Here is a 20,384-nt window from a genome sequence, read left to right as displayed (position 1 = left end):
GGGCTACAGCGGGGGCTGGGGAGGTGCTCAGCAGCCCGGAGCAGAGGGGTGGGGTGTCCCCAGCACCCTGCCAGGCCTGGGGACCCTGCTGGGAGCACCTGTGGATGCAGAGAGGTGTCACAGCCTGCGGCCTTGGTCCTGCCCTGGCATCTTGTCCTCATTTCGTCAGGCACCATGAAAGGAGCAGTCCCTGGCGAGACGGGGGATGGGGATGTGGCTGATGGAGAGATGGGTAAGGATGGGGGAGGTGGCACCCCTGAGCTGCTGCTGAGTGCTCCCCTCCTCCAGCCCCGGGCTGGGGTGATGGCGCATGTCCATCTGGGCAGCTGTCCATCCGAGCAGGCATCCCTTCAGGCACGTGTCCCTCCAAGCAGGGGGATACTCAGGGACCCTCGTGCAGCATAGTGCACCCCTCCCTGTTTTGGGGTGTCCCCAGAACAAAGATCTGGGGTGAGGATGGGTTTGGGGAAGCCCAGCTCTGTGCAGGAGTTGGGATAGGATATGAAATCCCAGGGGGAATTCAAGAGGAGAACTCTTGAGGGAGAACTGACATGGGCACAGCCACGGGAGTCTGGGGGGGCTGTGATGGTCTGGGGGGGCTGTGATGGTTTGAGGGGGGCTGTGATGGTCTGGGGGGGCTGTGATGGTTTGGGGCTCCAGCTCTGCCCTGGCTGGGCGCTGGTTGTAACCCCTCTCTCCTCTCCTTTACATTGAGCCAAAGGAGCCCGGCGAGGTAGGAGCTGGGGGCAGTCTGGGGGGGCTGGGGGCTCCTGCATGCAGCATCCTGTCCCTGCTGGGGTGGGGGGATGCCCCTGCCAGCGCCCTGTCCCCCCGCGCCCCCCTGGCACGAGTCCTTTGCCAGAGCCGTGTCTTCCCCGGCAGCGGAGGAGCCCCGGGAGACCGACCTGCTGCGGGGGGCGGCGGGGCAGGCGTGCGGCAGGGTGCGGGGCTGGGCGCTCACCTGCCGCCAGCTCCGCGCTCTCTTCACCAAGAGGATGCTCCACGCCCGGCGCAGCACCCGCGGCTTCTTCGCGCAGGTGGGGCCGCGGGGAAGGGAGGGGATGGGGCAGGGCACGGGGCAGGGTGGGGCAGAGCCAGCCCTGACCCCCCCCCGGCCTCCTCAGATCGTCCTCCCCGCCGTCTTCGTCTGCATCGCGCTGCTCTTCAGCCTCATCGTGCCGCCCTTCGGGAAGTACCCGCCGCTGCAGCTCCAGCCCTGGATGTACGGGCAGCAGTTCACCTTCTTCAGGTGTGCCCCCAGCCCTCTGCCCGCCGTGTCCCCGGTCCCCCACTGCCGCCAGCTCAGCCCTGTGTCTCCCGGCAGCAACGACGCCCCGGGAGACCCCGACACAGCCCGGCTGCTGGAGGCGCTCCTGGCTGAGCCCGGCTTCGGCACCAAGTGCATGAAGGAGGAGGGGAAGGCGTGAGTGTCCGCGGCACGGGGGCAGCCGGGCTCGGCCCCCATCTCAGCGCCCACCTGCCCACGGAGCAGCTCTGCCGCCTGGTGTGACGCTGCGGGACCCCCGACACGCCCACGGTGGGTCCTGGCGCTCCTGGCTCACAGCAGGCTGCTAACAGGAGTCTGTCTCTCTCTCTCCCCCGGTGCCCAGGGCAGGGCTGTGCCCACCAGCTTCCCACCCCGATGGCTTCTCGGCCCCCCCAGTCCCCCCATCCCTGCTGGAAGCGCTGCGGCGTGGCAACTGGACGCGGGCCAAGCCATCCCCCTCCTGTCAGTGCAGCGGGCCGGGGGCACACCGCATGCTGCCTGAGTGTCCTGAGGGGGCCGGGGGGCTCCCACCACCCCAGGTAACCCCCAGCCTGGCAGGGGCGGCCCCAGGGCTCTGTCACTGCTGGCTGTGGGGGCAGGGGATGCTCTGGGGATGCCACAGGGCTGGGTGTCCATCCAGCCCCCCCGTCCATCCCGCAGGTGCAGAGGGGCACGGGGGACATCCTGCAGAACCTGACGGGCAGGAACATCTCTGACTACCTGGTGAAGACCTATCCCCAGATCATCCGTCAGGAGTGAGTGCTGGGGCTGGGAACACCAGGGACACTGCAGGTGCACCGTGGGGACCCCAAGGGAACACCCCAGGGACACCTGGAGGAAGGGGACACTGCTGGGGACATGTGGCTGGGTGGGCAGGTGCTGCCCTAATGTCCCCTCGAGGGGTTTCTCTCTCCTCTGACTCCCCCCACCTCATTTCTTTCAGGCTGAGGAACAAGAAGTGGGTGAATGAGCAGAGGTGAGCTGGGCAGGGGCTGGGGCCTGGCACAGCCAGGGATGGAGGGAGACAGGAGATCCCTGGTGGGTTTGGGGAGAGCCTGAGTGGTCCCTGGGCAGAGCCATCATCCTGGTGCCTTCAGCTCTCTGCTGTGTGTCCCTTGTCTGGCACCTGGGTGAGCAGAGGGTTGAGTTTGCAGGAGGCTGGTGGTGGGAAATGGGTGTCAGGTTTCATGGAATTGCAGAATCTCCGGGGGTGGAAGGGACCCACGTGGATCCTCAAGCCCAGCTCCTGGCACGCTGGCAGTGGGAGTCTCTCTGGCAGGTTTGGGAGCCCCGTTTCTCCTGCAGGTACGGCGGCTTCTCCCTGGGTGCTGGCAGCTCCCAGGCCCTGCCGTCGGCAGCAGAGGTGGATCAGGCGGTGCTGGAGCTCCGAGTGCTGCTCAACATCACCCTGGTACAGCTGGACTCAGCCCCTGGCTCAGCTCTGGGGTCCCAGTGCTGGGAGACCCCTCCTCACCCTGTGTTCCTGCCCCCAGGGCAGCCCCTCGGATCGGCTCCTGGCCAACCTCAGCCGCTTCGTCGAGGGCTTGGATGCCCGCAGGAATATCAAGGTGTGCCCAGGGCTGGGGGAGCCTCAGGGGTGAGAGCTGGGGGCAGCAGGGATGTGACAGTGGTGTCCCCTTAAGGGGTGGAGCAGCCCAAGAAGGACAGAGCGTGGCTGGGGCTGGAGGGGCGCAGGAGCCTGGTGGGCAGTGGGGGTGCTCCTGGTGGGAGTGGGCGCTGCAGGCACAGCCAGGGGCAGTGCCAGGTTGGGTGGGAGGCTCTGAGCTGCCCGGGCCTCCCCCTGCTGCAGGTCTGGTTCAACAACAAGGGCTGGCACGCCATGGTTTCCTTCCTCAACGTGGCCAGCAACGGGCTGCTGCGAGCCCGGCTGCCCCCCGGCACCGACCCCACGCGCTTCGGCATCACGGCCACCAACCACCCCCTGAACCTCACCAAGGAGCAGCTCTCCGAGGCCGCCCTGTGAGTGTGGGCACGGGGGTCCCACAGCCCCCTCGGGACCCCGCTGAGCTCTCCCCTCCTCGGCAGGATGGCCACCTCTGTGGACGTGCTGGTCTCCATCTGCGTGATCTTCGCCATGTCCTTCGTCCCGGCCAGTTTCGTCGTCTTCCTCATTGAGGAGCGGGTCAGCAAGGCCAAGCACCTTCAGTTTGTCAGCGGGATGAAGCCCATCACCTACTGGCTGGGCAACTTCGCCTGGGACATGGTGGGGATGGGGGTGGGGGACAGGGACCAGTTCCAAGGGGTCTGGTCCCACCCCTGACCCCTTCCCTTGCTTTTCCACCCCCTCAGTGCAACTACCTGGTCCCCGCGCTGCTGGTCATCCTCATCTTCCTCTGCTTCCAGCAGGAATCCTACGTGTCCTCGGCCAACCTGCCCTCCCTGGTGCTGCTGCTGCTGCTCTACGGGTGATGGGGCAGCCGAGCCCGGCAGGGGCGAGGGGGTTGTGGGGCTGGGGGCAGCCAGGGTGAGGGGTTGTGGTGCTTGGGAGGGTGGGTGCTGTCTCAAGCCCCCCAGGATGGGAGGTGCACCTTGGCCAGCCCCTGCTCTCCCCGCTGCAGGTGGTCCATCACCCCCCTGATGTATCCAGCCTCCTTCCTCTTCAGCATCCCCAGCACCGCCTACGTGGCCCTGACCTGCATCAACCTCTTCATCGGCATCAACGGCAGCGTGGCCACCTTTGTGCTGGAGCTCTTCGTGGACCAGGTGAGCCTCGGCATGCCCTGCACCACCCATCCCTCCCCTGCAGGGCCAGTGCCAGTGCCAGCTCCCCCACCCCTCTCTTTGCTGCCCCATCAGAACCTCAACGACATCAACCGCATCCTGAAGAAGGTTTTCCTCATCTTCCCCCACTTCTGCTTGGGCCGAGGCCTCATTGACATGGTGAAGAACCAGGCAATGGCTGATGCCTTTGAGAGGTTCGGTGAGTCTGGGGGTGTCAGGGCTGCTCACCCTCCCCAAAGCCCAGCACAGGGGTCCCCTATTCCTACAGCCCCTCTTGCTGCCTGCCTGCAGGGGACAAGCGCTTTGTGTCCCCCCTCTCCTGGGACCTGGCGGGGAAGAACATGTTTGCCATGGCCATCGAGGGCATCGTCTTCTTCCTCTTCACCCTCCTGCTGCAGTACCACCGCTTCTTCCTGCGCCTGGGGTGAGCGCTGGCCAGAATCACTGAGAATCCCAGAATCACAGAATCACCAGGTTGGAAGAGACCTTTAAGGTCATCGATCACCCAGTGCCACATCCAGTCTTGTTTTAAACACATCCAGGGATGGTGACTCCACCACCTCCCTGGGTAGACTATTCCAGTACTTTATCATTCTTTCCATAAAAAACATTTTCCTGATATCCAAACTAAGTTTCCCTTGGCGCAGCTTGAGGCTGTGTCCTCTGGTTCTGTCAGTTGTTGCCTGGAAAAGCAGACCAACCCCCCCCGATTGCAGCCACCCTTCAGGGGGTTGTAGAGAGTGGGAAGGTCACCCCTGAGTCTGCTTTTCTCCAGGCTAAACAACCCCACCTCCTTCAGTCGTTCCTCACAGGGCTTGTGTTCCAAGCCCCTCACCGGCCTTCTTGCCTTCCTTTGGATGTGTTCAAGTGTCTCAACGCCCTTCCTAAACTGGATACAGAACTGGACACAGTACCCTGGGGTGCTCAAGGGCATGGACAGCCCTGGATGTGCCCTTGCCACTGTTTCCACAGCCCACGGGCTCTGGAGCTGCCCTCGCTGGGAGATGAGGACAGGGACGTGGCCAGGGAGCGGGCGAGGGTGGGCAGCATCCCCCCACACGGCCACCTCCTGCTTCTGAAGGACCTGACCAAGGTGGGTGCGTGGGGCTGGAGCCTGCTGTGAGCTCCAGCCCACCCAGGACCCCCGGCCCCACTGGCAGTGGCAGGAGGGAGCAGCCAGGGCTCTGCTCCGTGCAGGTGTACCGGCGCAGGAAGGCTCCGGCCGTGGACCGGCTCTGCGTGGCCATCCCCCCCGGAGAGGTGAGGGACAGACGGACAGACAGACGGCTCTGTGGGCACGGCCAGGGCTGCCAGTGACCCTGCTCTGCCCCCACAGTGCTTTGGTCTCCTGGGGGTGAACGGTGCTGGGAAAACATCCACCTTCAAGATGCTGACAGGGGACACAGAGGTGACGCTGGGGGAGGCCTGGCTGAAGGGGCACAGGTGGGTGAATGCAGGGACTCCACAGCTCAGATCCTTCTCCGTGTCCCCACAGCACCTATGCCATCATCCCTGTCCCCACCCTCTGCTCTTCCTGGCCCTTTGCTCTGCTGCCTTGCTTCATCCTCATCCTCATCCTCATGCTCATGCTCTTCCCTGCAGCTGCTTGTCCCTATTCCCACAGTATCCCTGGCACACGTCCCCATCCCACAGCGTGCTCACCTGTCCCCATCCCACATTGTGCTCACCTGTCCCCATCCCACATTGTGCTTATCTGTCCCTGTCCCATGCTCACCTGTCCCCATCCCACAGCGTGCTCACCGACCTCCAGTCTGTCCACCAGCACATGGGTTACTGTCCCCAGTTTGACGCCATCACGGACCTGCTGACAGGGCGGGAGCACCTGGAGTTCTACAGCCGCCTGCGTGGGATCCCAGAGCAGGAGACCCCCAGGGTAGGGCCTGTTCCCTGTCCTCCCCAGCCCAGGGGGAGCCGCCACCCTCACCCCCTCTGTCTCTGGCAGGTGGCTCAGTGGGGCATCACCGCTCTGGGGCTGGGCCCGCACGCGGACCGGCCGGCGGGCAAGTACAGCGGGGGCAACAAACGCAAGCTCTCCACGGCCATCGCCCTCCTCGGCTGCCCCCCCGTTGTTTTCCTGGTGAGTGGGGGCTTTGGGAGGCCCCACAGCAGCACCAGGGTCTTGCCCAGGCTGACCCTGGGCCGGGATCCTTGCAGGATGAGCCCACAACGGGGATGGACCCACAAGCCCGGAGGTTCCTGTGGGAGCGCATCCTTGGCGTTATCCGGGACGGCCGGTCCGTGGTGCTCACGTCCCACAGGTGAGTCCCCCACAAAGGGGAGCACCCCGTAGCCCCCCTATAGGGGAGCACCCAGTGTCCCTGTGCCCTGGGGGGCTCACACGTGTCCCCCCAGCATGGAGGAGTGTGAGGCGCTCTGCACCAGGATGGCCATCATGGTCAACGGCCGCTTCCGCTGCCTGGGCAGCGTCCAGCACCTCAAGAACAGGTACCGGGTCAGGGGGTGCTAAGGGGGTTTCCAGAGGGTGGTGGCCACGGCCAGCGGTCACAGCAGTGTCCCCTCTCCCCGCAGGTTTGGGGACGGGTACACGGTGGTGGTGCGGGCGGGGGGCCCTGGCCCAGCGGCGGTGCAGACCCTGCTGCAGCAGCACTTCCCCGGCATCGTGCTGCGGGAGCAGCACGGGGGGCTGCTGCAGTACCACCTGCCTGCCCGCGCCACCTCCCTGGCCACCGTCTTCAGCCTTCTGGCCGCCCACCGTGGCCCCTGCCACATAGAGGACTACTCCGTGTCCCAGACCACACTGGACCAGGTGACGGGGGAGGCAGCGCGAGCGCGTGGTGGCCCTGTCCCACGGTGCTGTGTCTCATCCTGCCATTCCTGCAGGTCTTCATGCACTTTGCCCAGGAGCAGAGCGATGGGGACGCTGGGGAGGTCACAGCCCCGGGGCAGGATGTGGCGCCCAGCCCCGGGAAGAGGCTGAGCAGGTTCCTGGAGGATGACAGCTACCAGGAGAGCGCTGTCTGAGTGGGCCATGGTGTCCCATGGACCCCCAGAGCCCCCTCCCTGGTTGTCACCACAGCACGAGCCAGGGTCACAGGGCTGTGGGGTACTGCAGCCCCCCAGAGCTGCACAGAAGAGGCCTGGGCACATCCTGCCCGCTGGCACGGTGTCACCATCCGAGGGGACAGTGGGTGCTGGGGAAGGGTCAGAGTGCCAGGACAAAGCTGGCCCCGGCTCCCTGCGGTGGGGTTGATGCCCTGCAGCGGGGGCTGAGCTGGATGGGGGGTCTGGGGCTGGCCTTGGGACCCCGCTGCTCCCCACCGGAGCCGAGCTTGCTGTAACAGAGCAATTCAATAAAAACCCGTGGTACTGCCGGGGGGCTCCATTGCCCTCGCCACAACGCGACCGCGGTGGGGGACAGGGCGGGGGCACAGCGGGACACGGGCAGCACGGCGTGCATAAAAAACTTTTCCTAATACCCAGCCTAAATTTCCCTCGGAGCAGCTTAAGACCGCGTCCTCTCATTCTGTCCGTTACTGCCTGGAAACCTCAGGGGCGATGTTCGCCTGTGCCCGGGCCGCTCCTGGGGGGCTCCCCCGACCTCGCGGGGGGCTGGAACGCCCCGTGCGGTCCCGGGGGGGACAAAAGCGTCCCCGCGGGGAGGGTCTTTGGGACCGTGGCCGGGAAAAAAATATGGAACGCTTCACGAATTTGCGTGTCATCCTTGCGCAGGGGCCATGCTAATCTTCTCTGTATCGTTCCAATTTTAGTATATGTGCTGCCGAAGCGAGCACGAATCCGACTGTACCCGCAGCGATATTTAAACCTCCCTCGCTTGATAATTTTTACCTCAGTGCGAGTTGGTCGTTTCTGCCCCCTGCACTTTTCTTCACGTGGTCACTCTCCCAGGCGACGCGTTCTGATTTTTCATGCTAAATTTTCCGCTTTGGTGAAATTTTTTGCCCTTTTCGAGGCCAAACGGCCGCCTGACGGCGCAGCTTGCGCGCGGTGCGTGGTGGGAAATCTCGTTATTTGCATGGAGGCGGGGCCGGGCCGGAGCGTGTCCTCCACCGTCCCGTCGTGCCCGGGGCGCGCGTGCGCGCGCACGCGCACGAGCCGCCGCGGCCGGCGGAGGAAAATGGCGGCGGAGCGCTGAGGGACGGGACGGGACCGCGCCGGGACAGCTGAGCCGCTCGCCGCGCCCGGACCGCGCCGCGCCTCCCCGCCCCGCCGAGAGACCCCCATGGCTGCGGGGACATCCCGGCAGCCACGTCCCTGATGCGTCTGCTGCGGCCGCGCAGCTGCCGGGCCCCGCTGAGTGCCCAGGCCTGACCCGTCGGGCCTGACCCGCCGCCGCCCCGAGGCCACTGCGCCGGGCAGGGGCCGGGGAGGGGACGGAGGCAGCGCCGGCGCCGCGCCCGCGGCCCCTCCGCAGCGCCCGCCCGGCCCCAGCCCGGCCCGTGGAGGAGCGGCAGCATTTTCGGGCCCAGCCCTCCGCGGCCCCGCCGTCAGGATGTCCGAGAACCAGCCGAACGCAAACAACCACCACCCGGCCAACAACGCCGGGGCCGCCGGCGGCAACAACCGCGGCGTCCGCAACCCCAACCTCAACCAGAACCCCCTGATCAACGTGCGGGACCGCCTCTTCCACGCGCTGTTCTTCAAGATGGCAGTGACCTACGCGCGCCTCTTCCCTCCCTCCTTCCGCCGCGTCTTCGAGTTCTTCGTTCTTCTCAAGGTGAGGGGCAGCTCCTGCCATTAGAAACACCAAAAGTCGTGCCTCTGCCGGAGGTGGCAGGCTGTGTTTGCACCGAGGTGTCCCCGGAGCTCCCGTGGGCCCCTCCTGTGAGGGAGGCATTAGTCTCCGTGGTGGTCCCGGTGTTCCCTGCACTCTGGAACTCTTCCAGATCTGTAAATCAAACGGAAATTGCTGAGCCAGCTTGCTGGGCAGCCAGGCTGGTGCGAGGCAGGAGAGGTTTCATTTTCTGTTTCCTAGCAATGGCTCTTTTTGGATACATTTCCCGCGTGACTTACTGGATTGCTGGAGTTTTCCTGGAGCCTTGTCCTTTCTGGAAGCAGTTAAGGCACAGCCCCGGTCCAAGCCCGTTTCTTTCAGCAGTGCCAGGAGTGTGTCACTGTGCTCTGGGGTGACCCCACCTGCCTGCTGGGTGTTGGGGACCCTCCCAGGGGGGCCTGTCAGTGTCCAGGGGTGGCTGCCCTTAGGTCACATCCCGCTCCACAGCTTCCAGGGTGGGCAGTCAGAGAAAGGAGAAGGGGAGAGCAGCTTGCCAGGCAACAGCAGCACGCTCCCCTAGGTTTCAGCAAGCAAACATTCAGCACAGCTTGTCTCACGCTGCACAGATACGTTTTGTACCCTTTCAGGAGACGTTTGGGTTTTTCACATCCCTGTTCCCTCTCCCAGCTGTACATCTGCATCCCGGCAAGCCGGCCGGGACAGGGATAGTGCTAACGGTGCAGTGGTCAGGCACAGTGCCTCGGAGCAGTTTGTTTTGCTTCTGCCTCTGATCCCAGCTCCTCCCAGAGAAGGAAAAACTTCCTCAAGGCTCTGTGGAGAGCAGCCTGCGGGGTCAGGGGTCAGCAGCCTGCTCCCAGCTCTCCTCCAGCTGCTGGCAGGAGGGAAGTGGGAACCCACATTCCCATCCCGTGCCCTGGAATTACCCCTGGCTCCTCTGTGGCTCCTGCAAGCAGAGAGGTGGCTCTGCTTCACCTTCCCTCCCGTGTCCCTGTGCAGCTCCTCTGCAGAGTGATGTTTACCAGGCTGTTTGCTCATCACAAATAGGTCAGGACGGCGGGGCTGGTGAGGACAGAGCAGCGCAGGGCGGGCTGAGCTCGGCAGTGCCGCTCGCTGTGCCAGCTGTGCTCGGAGCTCTGAACTTTGGACGTCTCTGTTCACTCCAGTTTTTTTAGTCCGCCCTGCTTTGCTATGGTTTATGGCTGTTGCTGGGATGGAGGCAGCACAGGGAGCTGTGGTGCTCTGTGCACGGCCTCAGGGGCCGGCTCAGCCCCCCTGAGGCAGGACCTGTTCTTTGGGACAGCAGATCTGACGTGGGTTTGGGTCATCCCGCCCAGGGATGGGTTGGTTTGCTTAGAGTTTTCTTTATTCTGCCTTTACAAAGCTGGGCAGGCTTCTCTAGGTTTCAGCAGGAAACTCTTTGTGCTGAGGAGGGAAGGGTGGGGAGGCATGGACGCGTTTCCATTTCCTTCAGCGTGCCTCGTGGCCTCATCCCACGCTGGTGCCGTGCGTGGTCAGTTTTGGGGACACTTTTGGATGCAGGACTTGAGCTTTCAGAAGGCCGTCACTGTCAGCTCTCATGAGCAGGAGCAGTTGGTTCCTGATGCCTTTGGTGGGTTCCCTGCTGGAACTGCCCAGGTCTGGCTGCTGCCTTGTTGGTGCAGGGCATCATCAAAGGAGAGCTTCCAGTCTGCTCGCCCGAGTTATTCCGGTGTGTCACCGGCAGAGAAGAGCTGGTGGGTGATAACTGGGGGGTCTGACAGCGTCTGCCTTGTCTCCTGCCCTTTAGGCTCTCTTTGTGCTCTTCATCCTGGCCTACATCCACATCGCCTTCTCCCGCTCTCCCATCAACTGCCTGGAGCACGTGCGGGACAAGTGGCCCCGCGATGGCATCCTGCGGGTGGAGATCCAGCGCAACTCCAGCCGGGCCCCCATCTTCCTGCAGTTCTGCGGGGTGGACAAGTTCCCGGGAATGGTGGTTGAATCCACGACTGAGGAAGAGGAGGAGGAAGAGGAAGAAATGACTGTGGATATGTTTGAAAACAGCTCCATCAAGGTAAGGATGTGCTCTCTGTGTACGCTGGGGAGAAGTCTTGGTTGGAAGTGAAGTCCCTGTGTGATCCCTCAGTCTCCTGGAAACAAAGCCAGTTCCCTGGCTGCCCCTGAGTCCCCACTTTGGCCTCTGATGGTTTAACACAAAAAAAAAAGCCAGAGCAAATGTCCTTTCGGGGGGGATGAGGCCTTTGTGTGGATAGAGCATGGCAGGTGAGAGGTGAAGAGGCTGCTGATGTGGCTTTCCCTGCTCTGGTTTTCCAACAGTTTGAGCTGGATATCGAGCCCAAGGTGTTCCTCAAGCCATCCCGGGTGAGCAGCACTGAGCTGCCCCACAACGACAGCCAGGAGTTCTCGTTTAGTGACGCGGCCACTAAAGGTATGCAGCCTCTGCGGGAGACTGTGTCCGAGTTTGAGATGCTAGCCCGAGCAGGTAATCACACCTTCACTGCTACCTGTGCTCCTCCTTCCTCCCATCATCATCCTCCCCACACGTCCCGTCCTGGCTCCTTGGGGCACCTGCACGGTGACCTTAAATGTGTTTACCTGGGGGTAATCCTGTCAGTACCAACAGCAGACCCACAGCAAGCTCTGCCCTGAGGCTGGGGGGAGGCTGGGTTAGAAAATTTGCCAGGCCAAGAGGCTTCAGATCAACCACAGGTGAAGAAGGCCTGGCAGGTTCCTGTGGTGGTCAGTGGCAGGTATCTCAGATGAGCCTGAACCCCCTGTTCTGATCCGTTCACCATCCCCTGCAATGCACAGGGATCTCCTGACAGTGACATTCCTTCTAGCATGAGCAGGGTTTGGGCTGTGTTCTGGGTGCTGAGCCAACAGCAGCACTTGGAGCAGCCAATTTGCTACAATTAATTAATCCCAAAAGCCACCCAGCGGGTTTTGGTGGATTGCGATTCAGCGCTGCTGTTCCACTCGGATGTTCCCTGGCCTTATCCCACCCTTTTCCTGCCTGACCTAAGCTGCTCAAGACTTGTAAATTCCAGAGGCAGATTTAGTAGCTTTCTATTATTTAAAATGGAATTCTAGTGTGGAAAAACTTCTGTTTCTAGTGCTTAAGGTAGGAAATCTCCTAAGGAATATTTATCTTAAAATAGAGATGTGAACTTGGATTCTTTGGGGGTTTTTTCCACAAAATTTGCAAGAAGTTGGCCTCTTCACCACGCTGTTGTCCCTGTGAAGGTTGGAATTCTTTGCTCTGCAGACACACTGGGGTTGTGGCTGTGCAGGAGGATGAGACTGGACCCTGGCTCGTTCCTTGGTCTTGCAGTGGATTTGCTTGATGCTCATCCAGAGCTCATTAGTTCTGAATTAAAGGTCATCAAGACCAGAGAGCGTACATGTTTTTGGTGCAGGACCTTTATTGCTGGTGCCCGGGTTCTGAGAAGAGTCACGTTGTGCTGGGCTGGGGCACTGGTGGCAAGTCCCTTGTTTTGCTGAATGCCTGGTTGGAAAGAATCCAGAAAAGGAGAGGACGAGAACAGGCTGTTTCCCAGATTAGTTACAAAATTCACATCTTTAATTCAGTCTCTTCAGGCTGTTTCCCAGATTAGTTACAAAATTCACATCTTTAATTCAGTCTCAAATACCTGGTTTTAATATTTTTTCCATGTTTTCGGTTTACTCAGTGCACCAAATTTTATGTTTAGTCAGAATATTTGACCATGAAAAAATATTTTATTATACAAAGGAAGTAATTGTTTGTTGATATTTAAACCCTTGATTTCCTTTGGAGCTTAAAACTGTTTATAATGGAAACAAAAGACAAAGCAAACAGCCCAGCTCGTGTTTGCTGCCCAATAAGGGGATCAGGAGAGCTCTGTCAGTGCTGGGTCAGGTGTGTGTCTGTTCATTTCTAGTGTCCCTTTAACTGTCACTGTGGTGCTGGGAGCTGCCTGACAGCTGCCTCCCCCCTCCTGGAGATACACTCTGGCAGTCTGAAAGAGCAGGGATTAAATTGCTTGGCTCTGCCTTAGCAGGAGGTTTTGTCCTTTCAGAGATGATGTAGCAAAAAAGGCATCTCTTTGGAACCTTTCTTGGGGAAAAAAAAAAAAAAAAAAGCCACCAAAACCAGGGAAACTTCAGGCACCACCAGTTTTTGGAAAAGCTGTAATTGCTGCTGCCTTCAGTTCTGACATGTGATTGCAGCAGTGGCCTCAGTCCCCTGGGAAGTGCAGGGCTCTTGCCTCTGGAGCATTGGCTTGGTGTTCAGCGGGTGTAAAGTGGATTTTCCTGCTGGTTCCCAAACACCACGGGAAGCAGAAATTGAGCAAAGCAAGAACAGGTGGCTCTGGGCTTGCCAGGCAAAGATGTGGGCAGGTTCTGGGCTGAGCTTGGAACTGCTGCCCTGAAGCTTTCCCAGAAGTCCCACATTAAGGACTAACGTCGAGGGCTGTAATTCCAAAGAGTTCGTATTGATTTATGTTTAATTGGTGGAGGGAAGCCTGGAGCCTACATTTGCAACCAGTTCCCTTTTCAAGAACGTGATGGGAAGGAGGGAAGGAGCCCAGAGGGGCTGTTTCTTTGTGCTGGCTGTTTGCAGATGTGGGTGTTGAGTGTCCCTGTGTCCCTGTGTCTCTCTCCCAGTGTGGCCACAGGAGGAGTACATCGTGGAATACTCTCTGGAGTACGGCTTCCTGCGCCTGTCCCAGAGCACACGGCAGCGCCTCAGCATCCCCGTCATGGTGGTGACCCTGGGTGAGTGGGAGGCAGCCTGGGCAGGGCAGGGGCTCAGGGCTGGGTACCTGCAGTGCACAGACCTCCACACCATCTCTGGGAACTCTTCCTGAAGCTGATGGTGCTCGCTTCCCACGCAGGAGAGCTGCATTGTGCAGCCTGTCTGCCTTTAGTAGGTCACAGCTTTTCAGAGGAGCTTTCTGAAATGGTGGAGCCTGGTTCAGTGAGCCCTGATGTCATGCCCAGCACAGTTTTCCCACGTGGAGCAGGGAAGAGCTCTCTCCCTGGCAGAAGGCACTGAACCTCTGAGCAGCAGGGTTACAGCCTGGTGGCCAGAAGCTGGGGACGGTGCTCACAGATCTGTCACACTATGTGTGCCCCTGTGAGCACCAGCAGGTCATTTCCCCAAACAGCGCTCTCCTCTCCTGGCATTTGCTCTGTTAAAACCTGTCCAAGTCAGGAACACAGCCTCAGACCTTCTCGTGCCTGTGAAGCTCTGTATCTGTTAGTGCAGCAGTTGGAGAGGAGCTCATCACTTCCTCCCACTCAAGCTGAAGCAGAGCTGGATGGGGGTTAAGCAGCTTTCCTGTGCAGTAATGACAGCCAGGGTGAGCCCCAGAGATAGGCCAAGCCTAGAGGGCAAATTCCCTTTGTGTCTGTGCCAGCACAGAGTGTGGCATCCTTGGCAATCCTTAAGGCCCAACTGCCATTTGCACTTTAGTGTGTCTGGATCTGTCAGGGGATGAGATTTTCCCTCCCAGTCCTCCCAAGTTTGGTTTTACTGCCCCAGGTCCACATACAGGTGCAGCTCTGGTGGCACAAATGTCCCTCACCTTGCGCCTTTGTGGCTCCAGGTGTGAACAGTGTGGAAGGTTTTTTGTGTTCTCTCTAGATCCTACGAGGGATCAGTGCTTTGGGGACAGGTTCAGCCGCCTGCTGCTGGACGAGTTCCTGGGCTATGATGATATCCTGATGTCCAGTGTCAAAGCTTTAGCTGAAAACGAGGAAAACAAAGGTAAGGCCTGCAGGAGTCTCAGCAGCGGCTGCTCGGAGCAGTGGGTGTTTGTTCTGTGGATGCCTGACTGTCATCTTCTGACTGTTGATTAATCTGTAATGCAGGGAGCAGCTCCCTGTCTTATTGTCAAGGACAAAACGAGAGAGGCAGGAGGGGAGAGGTGTCTGGAAACGTGGTTTCCTCCCACCTCACCGCCCTGCATGACAATGAGCGCTGCCCTGAGGATTTGCTCCAAATCCTGTTTCTTTAGCAGGCACCGGTTCTTAGTCTGTGGCTTAATCACACTGAGCTTGTGTTTGTGTTTTTCCTCCAGGTTTCCTTCGCAACGTGGTGTCTGGGGAGCATTATCGCTTTGTCAGCATGTGGATGGCCAGGACGTCCTACCTGGCAGCCTTCGTCATCATGGTCATCTTCGTAAGTCACTGTGAGCTGGGCAGGGCCTGGCCTCAGCCTGGTGCTGGTGTCACAGCAGAGCTCTCATCTGCTTTTGAGGTGTAGTTGGTGGAGGATGAGGCCCTGCTCTGGGGCATGTTTTTCTTTGGGTTTTTTTTTTTTAAAGTTCCTGAAGTCCACCAGTGGAAGGAACAGTAGAGCTGACCTAAACTGCAGTGTTATTTTTGTTGTCAAAAGGGAGCTGCTGTTAATTTCTAAGTGTCCTTAAAACACTCCAGCTGTCAGTACAGGGTGCAGACATTTGTCCTCTGAGACTTTTAAGAACAGCCCAGAGTGATTTGCCAGGAGTGATCAAGATAAACCCAGTGATGATGTGTGAGACAAGGTGTTTTCAGATACACATCAGACAAGATCCCAAGCCATAACTACCTGGTGTTTGTTGTCTTGGGTGGCTGTGGGTGACTGTCTCTTTGTGTGTGGCTGTCCCACCCATGGGGCAGGTCTGTGCACAGTCCCACTGTGGGCACTGAGGAGGAACCGAGCGCAGGGAGGAGCGGGATGGAGGACGGGAAAATCCCCGCTCCCAGCTCTGCGGGTTGGTGTGGCCCCAGCGCAAACATTCGGGGTTGGTCCCTTTACAAACAAATCCCTTACTGTCTGTTCCCCTGCAGCAGCACAGAGATTAATTGCTGTTTGTGAAGCTCTAATTACTCTTTGGGAAATGGCTCTGCACAGCTCCAGCTAATGAACGTGGGATGTGCAAGCCCAGGCTCGCCTGGGTCTGTGCCGCACTGCGATTCCGAGCGGCTCCCTGCACCCGTGGGGCTCTAATCTGCCTCCCCTTCTCTCTCCTGTTCCAGACTCTGTCTGTCTCGATGCTGCTGCGCTACTCACACCATCAGATCTTTGTCTTCATCGGTAAGGACTGGCTGAGGGGTTTGGGCTGTGCTGGGCACTGTGCCTGCTGCAGCAGGTGTTGCAGAGTCACAGCAGGTTTGGGTTGGAAGGACCTTGAGGATCATTAGCTCCAGTTTAGAAGGGTCCTGCCTGTAGCTGCACAGGGACTGCTCCCAGTCCCTGCACTTGCCAGAGCTTATTCTCTGTCCTGAGCAGCATTGGCTGGGGACAGAGGATGTGGCTGCACTGAGCAGACAGTACTGTGGGGTGGAGGGTTCTGTGGCCCTCCGTCCTCTCCGTGCCTCAGTGTGTTTTTCCTCTTGCAGTTGACCTGTTACAGATGCTGGAGATGAACATGACCATTGCATTCCCTGCTGCTCCACTCCTCACTGTCATCCTGGCTCTGGTCGGTAAGGACTTGCTTCGCTGCTTGTGTCTGCAGCACGTCCCTCTGGGATCTGTGGGAAGTCTAATTCCCTGTTCCAAGCTGGCTGTGGCAGGTGGTTACTGTGGCTGCTCATCACAAGGCAGAAGGCTCTGGAATTTGGTGGCACAGTGAGCTCCATTGTCCTTCTGGGTCCCCTGGAAAAGCAGCAGTTTGTTTGGAAATCCCAGAATCCAAAGCTTTGTCTGTTCCTGGAGCTCATTGCAGACTTGCACTGTGTGGCCACATTGCATTTGTACAATTTTGATTTAAAAAGCAGCAAAACCTCCCAAAATCTGCTCTGTGGGATGCAGCTGATCCGTGGGACATGGCAGGCAGAGCATTCCTGGCTGTAGCTGCTGCCGTAAGCAGAGCCCAGTTACCTGCCCTGGGCAGGTGCAGTCACAGGCCTTCTCTGAGGTGACAGAGGACCCCTTGCCATGCCCTGCCACGTGCTGATGTCCCCTCTGTCCCCAGGTATGGAAGCCATAATGTCTGAGTTCTTCAATGACACCACAACTGCTTTCTACATCATCCTCATCGTGTGGCTGGCGGACCAGTACGACGCCATCTGCTGCCACACCAACACCAGCAAGAGGCACTGGCTCAGGTGAGGGCTGGCTGGGGCCACATTCCCTCTGCCTGTCCTTCCCAGCACCCCAGGCACAGCGGCCTCCACCCCAAGGGTATTATTTGTGTGGCTGCTTGAGAGCTGTCCCACACGTCACAGGGTCCAAAGCAATTCTTCCAGTTTGGGTTTGGGCCTGGGTCTTGCCATCACCTTGATCTTCCCCAGCCTCTTGTTTTGTCCTGTTCATAGACAGGCAACCCTAATTATCTGCTAATGAGTCTGTGTCACCCGCTGTGAGGTGCCCCAGCTCAGGCTGGTGTTGGGAGGAGAAGAGAGCTCGTCTTTTTCCTGATTTTTGTTGCCTTCTTGTCCAGATTCTTCTACTTGTACCACTTTGCCTTCTACGCCTACCACTACCGCTTCAACGGGCAGTACAGCAGCCTGGCACTTGTCACCTCCTGGCTCTTCATCCAGGTGAGTCCCTGCAGGGCTGCTGCACCTTGGGGGGCTCTGTCAAACTCCCTCTCAAGCTGGCTTGGAGGGAGGGACTCTTATTCCTGTAAGAGATGGAATTAAGCCTGGTTTGGAAAGGGAGCAGCAGAATGAGGCTGTGGATGTTTGGATTGCTGCCTCCAGTCCAGCCATGGGGCTGACAATAACCTGATGTCACGTTGGGTGTTGGGAAGGATTTCTGTCCTGTCCTTCAGGAATAAATCCTGGGGAGGGTCTGCCTTGCAGAGGAGCTGTTCAGGTCTGTGCAGTGAGGATGCTGGCGGGATTAGCTCCAAGCTTATGACTGATATCCTGGATCAGGCATACCTGTTGGGTGAATTTGGTTGTTGACCTGCTGCAGGGTGGGGACAGGGAATAGAGGATGGGCCAGAGGAATGCTGTCATCCTTCTTTTCCCAGCCTTTGAAAGTGAACAGGGGTTGTACTCTGTTGCCTGTCTTCAGAGAGAGACTGTAAAGCAGCTTGCAGTAGTCATGGTGGAAGGGATAAATCTTTCCAAACGTGCTGCTGACCTTTTGAGTGTCATAGCAGCAGGATTCTTCAGGAGAAGTTTTGTTTTTCTTGGGATGTGGTGGCCTGTGACCCAGGCCCAGGGTGACACCTTTCCCTTTCCTCCTCCAGCACTCGATGATTTACTTCTTCCACCACTACGAGCTGCCAGCCATCCTGCAGCAGATCCGGATCCAGGAGATGCTGCTGCAGAACCAGCAGGTCGGGCAGGGCACCCAGACCACGCTGCAGGACAACCTCAACAACAACACCACGGCTGCCCCGGTGGAGGCCGGGGGCCGCCGAGCCCCGCTGGCCCCCGGGCCCCTCGGGGAGGGCGGCGCTCCGGCCGCCCTGAGCCCCGGCGAGGCCTCCAGCGTCATCGCCGCCGCCGCCTCCGTGGGCAGCGACCTGAACTGGGTGGCCGAGACGGCCGCCATCGTCACGGAGGCCTCGTTTCTGTCTGACCTGAGCACGACCCTCCTGGAGCCCGCCGTGGTGCACGAAGCCATGGCCAACGGGACCCCTCAGGAGGCGGCCGCGGCCTCAGGGTTGGTCGCCCGCATCAGGGTCAGCAGCGACCACCCGGAGACGGCCGTGGGCTCCATCACCATCGAGGTCACCTCGACGTCCGTGGTGGCTGCAGCAGATGCTTCCCCCGCTGCTGGGGCTGCCCCCCTTGCCCCGCTGCAGGAGGGAGCTGTCCCCAGCCCCTCCCTTCCCAAGCAGACTGAGGCTCTCGAGGGCTCAAACAGCCGAGCAAAACCCGGTGGCAAAAACTGCACGGGCAGCAGCAGCGTGGCAGAGCCCCTGCCAGCCTCGGGGGGGGACAGTGACCAGGACAGTGGTTTGGAGGACCGGGGGGAGAGCAGCCCCTGCCCAGCACCAGCAGAGAGAACACCCAGCTCAGAGCCAAGCTCCAGGAACCTGTCCTGAGCCTCGTTGCTGTCACTCTGGACTGCCAGGAAGACATTTGGATTTTGTTTGTTACTATTTCTCACTTCACCATCATCCTTAACCCATGGATCCCTCTGAGCAGAGCTGGAGCAGCTGGGACAGAGCAGGGCTGCTGTGACCTCCCTCCCCTAGGAAAGGCACTGGGGGGGCTGTGGGAAGGATGGGGGGTTTTGGTCCCCTGGCCCACCTGGCTCCAGGGCTCCTCTGAGGCCAGAGGTGAGCCAGCTACCTGTTCCCACCCTGCCCTGCTCGTGCCCTGGCTTTTCCTTGTCCCCCAATCCCTGGCTTTGCTCCTGCAGCTGTGTTTGCAGTCCAGGTGCTGATCCCAGGTGGGAGCTGACCTGGGACAGGCCACAGGCGTGGCAGCTTTGTGGTTAGAGTAGGAGTGGAGAGAACAGGTGGAGTGTCCAGCCCCTGTGGGAGAGCCACAGAGGCGATTCCTGGTCACCTTTCCTGCTCCTGAGGGGAGGAGGAGCTTTTACCTTCCCCAGGCACAAAGTCTGCCCAGGCTAGGGCACAACCAAAGCAGAAAGCTGCAGTTCAGCCCCTTTTTTCTGTCCTTAAACTTCCCTCGGGAGGTGGAAGGTGCTGTGTCCAGGTGGGAGCTGCCATCCCAGGAGCCGTGAGTGCTGCTTGGAGGGAGCTGTGCTGCAGTGGGTGTCTGGAGAGGTGTGGGGTGAGGGCACAGCTCTGTCCTGCACAGCTCTGCTCTGGGTGAAGCAGCTGCTTTCCAGTGCCTTGTCCCTCCTTGGGGACACGCCTGTGTTTAGGATCAGCCCCATCCCAGAGGAGAGAGCGGCTCCTCATGCCTGGATTGTTGCACGAGCTGGCTTAGCAAAGAACCAAAACTAAAGCCAAGACATTTCAGGTGGTTTTCCCACGTTTCCCTGGCAGCAGAGGTGAGGCTGGCAGAACCTGACCTCTGCCAAGAGGCTGAGCCCTGCAGAGGGGGCAGATCCATGCCAGGGTGTGCTGCAAGGAGGGTTTGTGCGGGGAGGTGGAGCAGGGCGAGGCAGCATGAAGCTCTGGGAGAAGCATGGTGGGACAGGGCAGGGACAGGAGGTGGCATGTGGGCACTTAGCTCCTGGGGACAGCTGGGTCCCTGCACCGATGTCCCCGCGTTCAGTGTTTTTCCGCTGTGGCTGAGCAGTGTCTGGAGTCCGTCCCCTCGGAGGGCTCCGTGCGTTTCAGTGTTACCTTATCAACACGGGGGGGCTCAGAGCCCCCTCCTCACCCCTCTGCCTTTCCCACCTGGGTGCTCCCTTTTTGTTTTTCCTTTTTACCTGGAGCAGCCGTGGTGCTGCTCCAGGGCAGGGGGGACCCTGCTGTGACCAGCAGGTCAAATCTTGCTGCTGCCAGCGCTCCTGAGAAGGGGCCTTGTGGCCAACTGGCTCCCAGCCTCTGGAGTGCCAGGAATGACCCCAGGCTTTTCAGAGGAGTGGGTGGGAGAGGAAGGGGGGACACCAAACCAAATGATTTGATGAATGAAGAGTAGAGTTCATTCTATTTAATTAATGTACAAAATGTGTTTGTATATAATAATAAATATTATCTCTTAACAGCTCCTGCAGCGCTGCCCCATGTCCTGCCCACGGCTGTGCTGGGCTGATGTATGGGAGTCCTGGGGGCAGGGGGGTGCAGCGAG

The 20,384-nt window shown here is 59.7% G+C and overlaps 2 protein-coding genes and 1 non-coding gene across 4 annotated transcripts; 2 read left to right on the top strand and 1 right to left on the bottom strand.

Annotated features, from left to right (window-relative positions):
• Positions 1-148: 148 nt before the first annotated feature.
• On the top strand, positions 149-7,776 carry ABCA7 (ATP binding cassette subfamily A member 7). The gene is made up of 24 exons (XM_038163945.1): positions 149-232; positions 883-1,037; positions 1,125-1,249; positions 1,325-1,423; positions 1,611-1,806; positions 1,928-2,022; positions 2,211-2,243; positions 2,573-2,678; positions 2,761-2,835; positions 3,078-3,247; positions 3,314-3,491; positions 3,578-3,693; positions 3,847-3,991; positions 4,085-4,208; positions 4,301-4,433; positions 4,982-5,102; positions 5,207-5,269; positions 5,346-5,452; positions 5,762-5,903; positions 5,973-6,107; positions 6,185-6,288; positions 6,383-6,475; positions 6,560-6,797; positions 6,872-7,776. The coding sequence occupies exons 1-24, from the start codon at positions 175-177 to the stop codon at positions 7,010-7,012; spliced, it is 2,952 nt and encodes a 983-aa protein (XP_038019873.1). The 5' UTR covers positions 149-174; the 3' UTR covers positions 7,013-7,776.
• LOC119712652 lies at positions 7,676-7,782 on the bottom strand. Its single transcript, XR_005259854.1, has one exon. It is a non-coding gene; the product is annotated as a U6 spliceosomal RNA (small nuclear RNA).
• A 219-nt stretch (positions 7,783-8,001) lies between these two features.
• On the top strand, positions 8,002-20,300 carry TMEM259 (transmembrane protein 259). 2 transcript variants are annotated; one of them, XM_038163947.1, is made up of 11 exons: positions 8,002-8,726; positions 10,531-10,797; positions 11,061-11,172; positions 13,392-13,502; positions 14,374-14,496; positions 14,810-14,910; positions 15,750-15,807; positions 16,113-16,196; positions 16,688-16,820; positions 17,156-17,255; positions 17,915-20,300. In XM_038163947.1, the coding sequence occupies exons 1-11, from the start codon at positions 8,502-8,504 to the stop codon at positions 18,716-18,718; spliced, it is 2,118 nt and encodes a 705-aa protein (XP_038019875.1). In that variant the 5' UTR covers positions 8,002-8,501; the 3' UTR covers positions 18,719-20,300. The 2 variants fall into 2 exon arrangements, with proteins under 2 accessions (XP_038019875.1, XP_038019874.1); XM_038163946.1 differs by having other exon boundaries at positions 8,502-8,726; positions 11,061-11,226.
• Positions 20,301-20,384: the final 84 nt, after the last annotated feature.

This window comes from Motacilla alba, chromosome 28 (genome assembly GCF_015832195.1).
Source record: "Motacilla alba alba isolate MOTALB_02 chromosome 28, Motacilla_alba_V1.0_pri, whole genome shotgun sequence".
Taxonomy (NCBI): Eukaryota; Metazoa; Chordata; class Aves; order Passeriformes; family Motacillidae; genus Motacilla; species Motacilla alba.
Note: the sequence above shows the minus strand (reverse complement) of the source record. Positions and strands in the feature narration are given on the sequence as shown.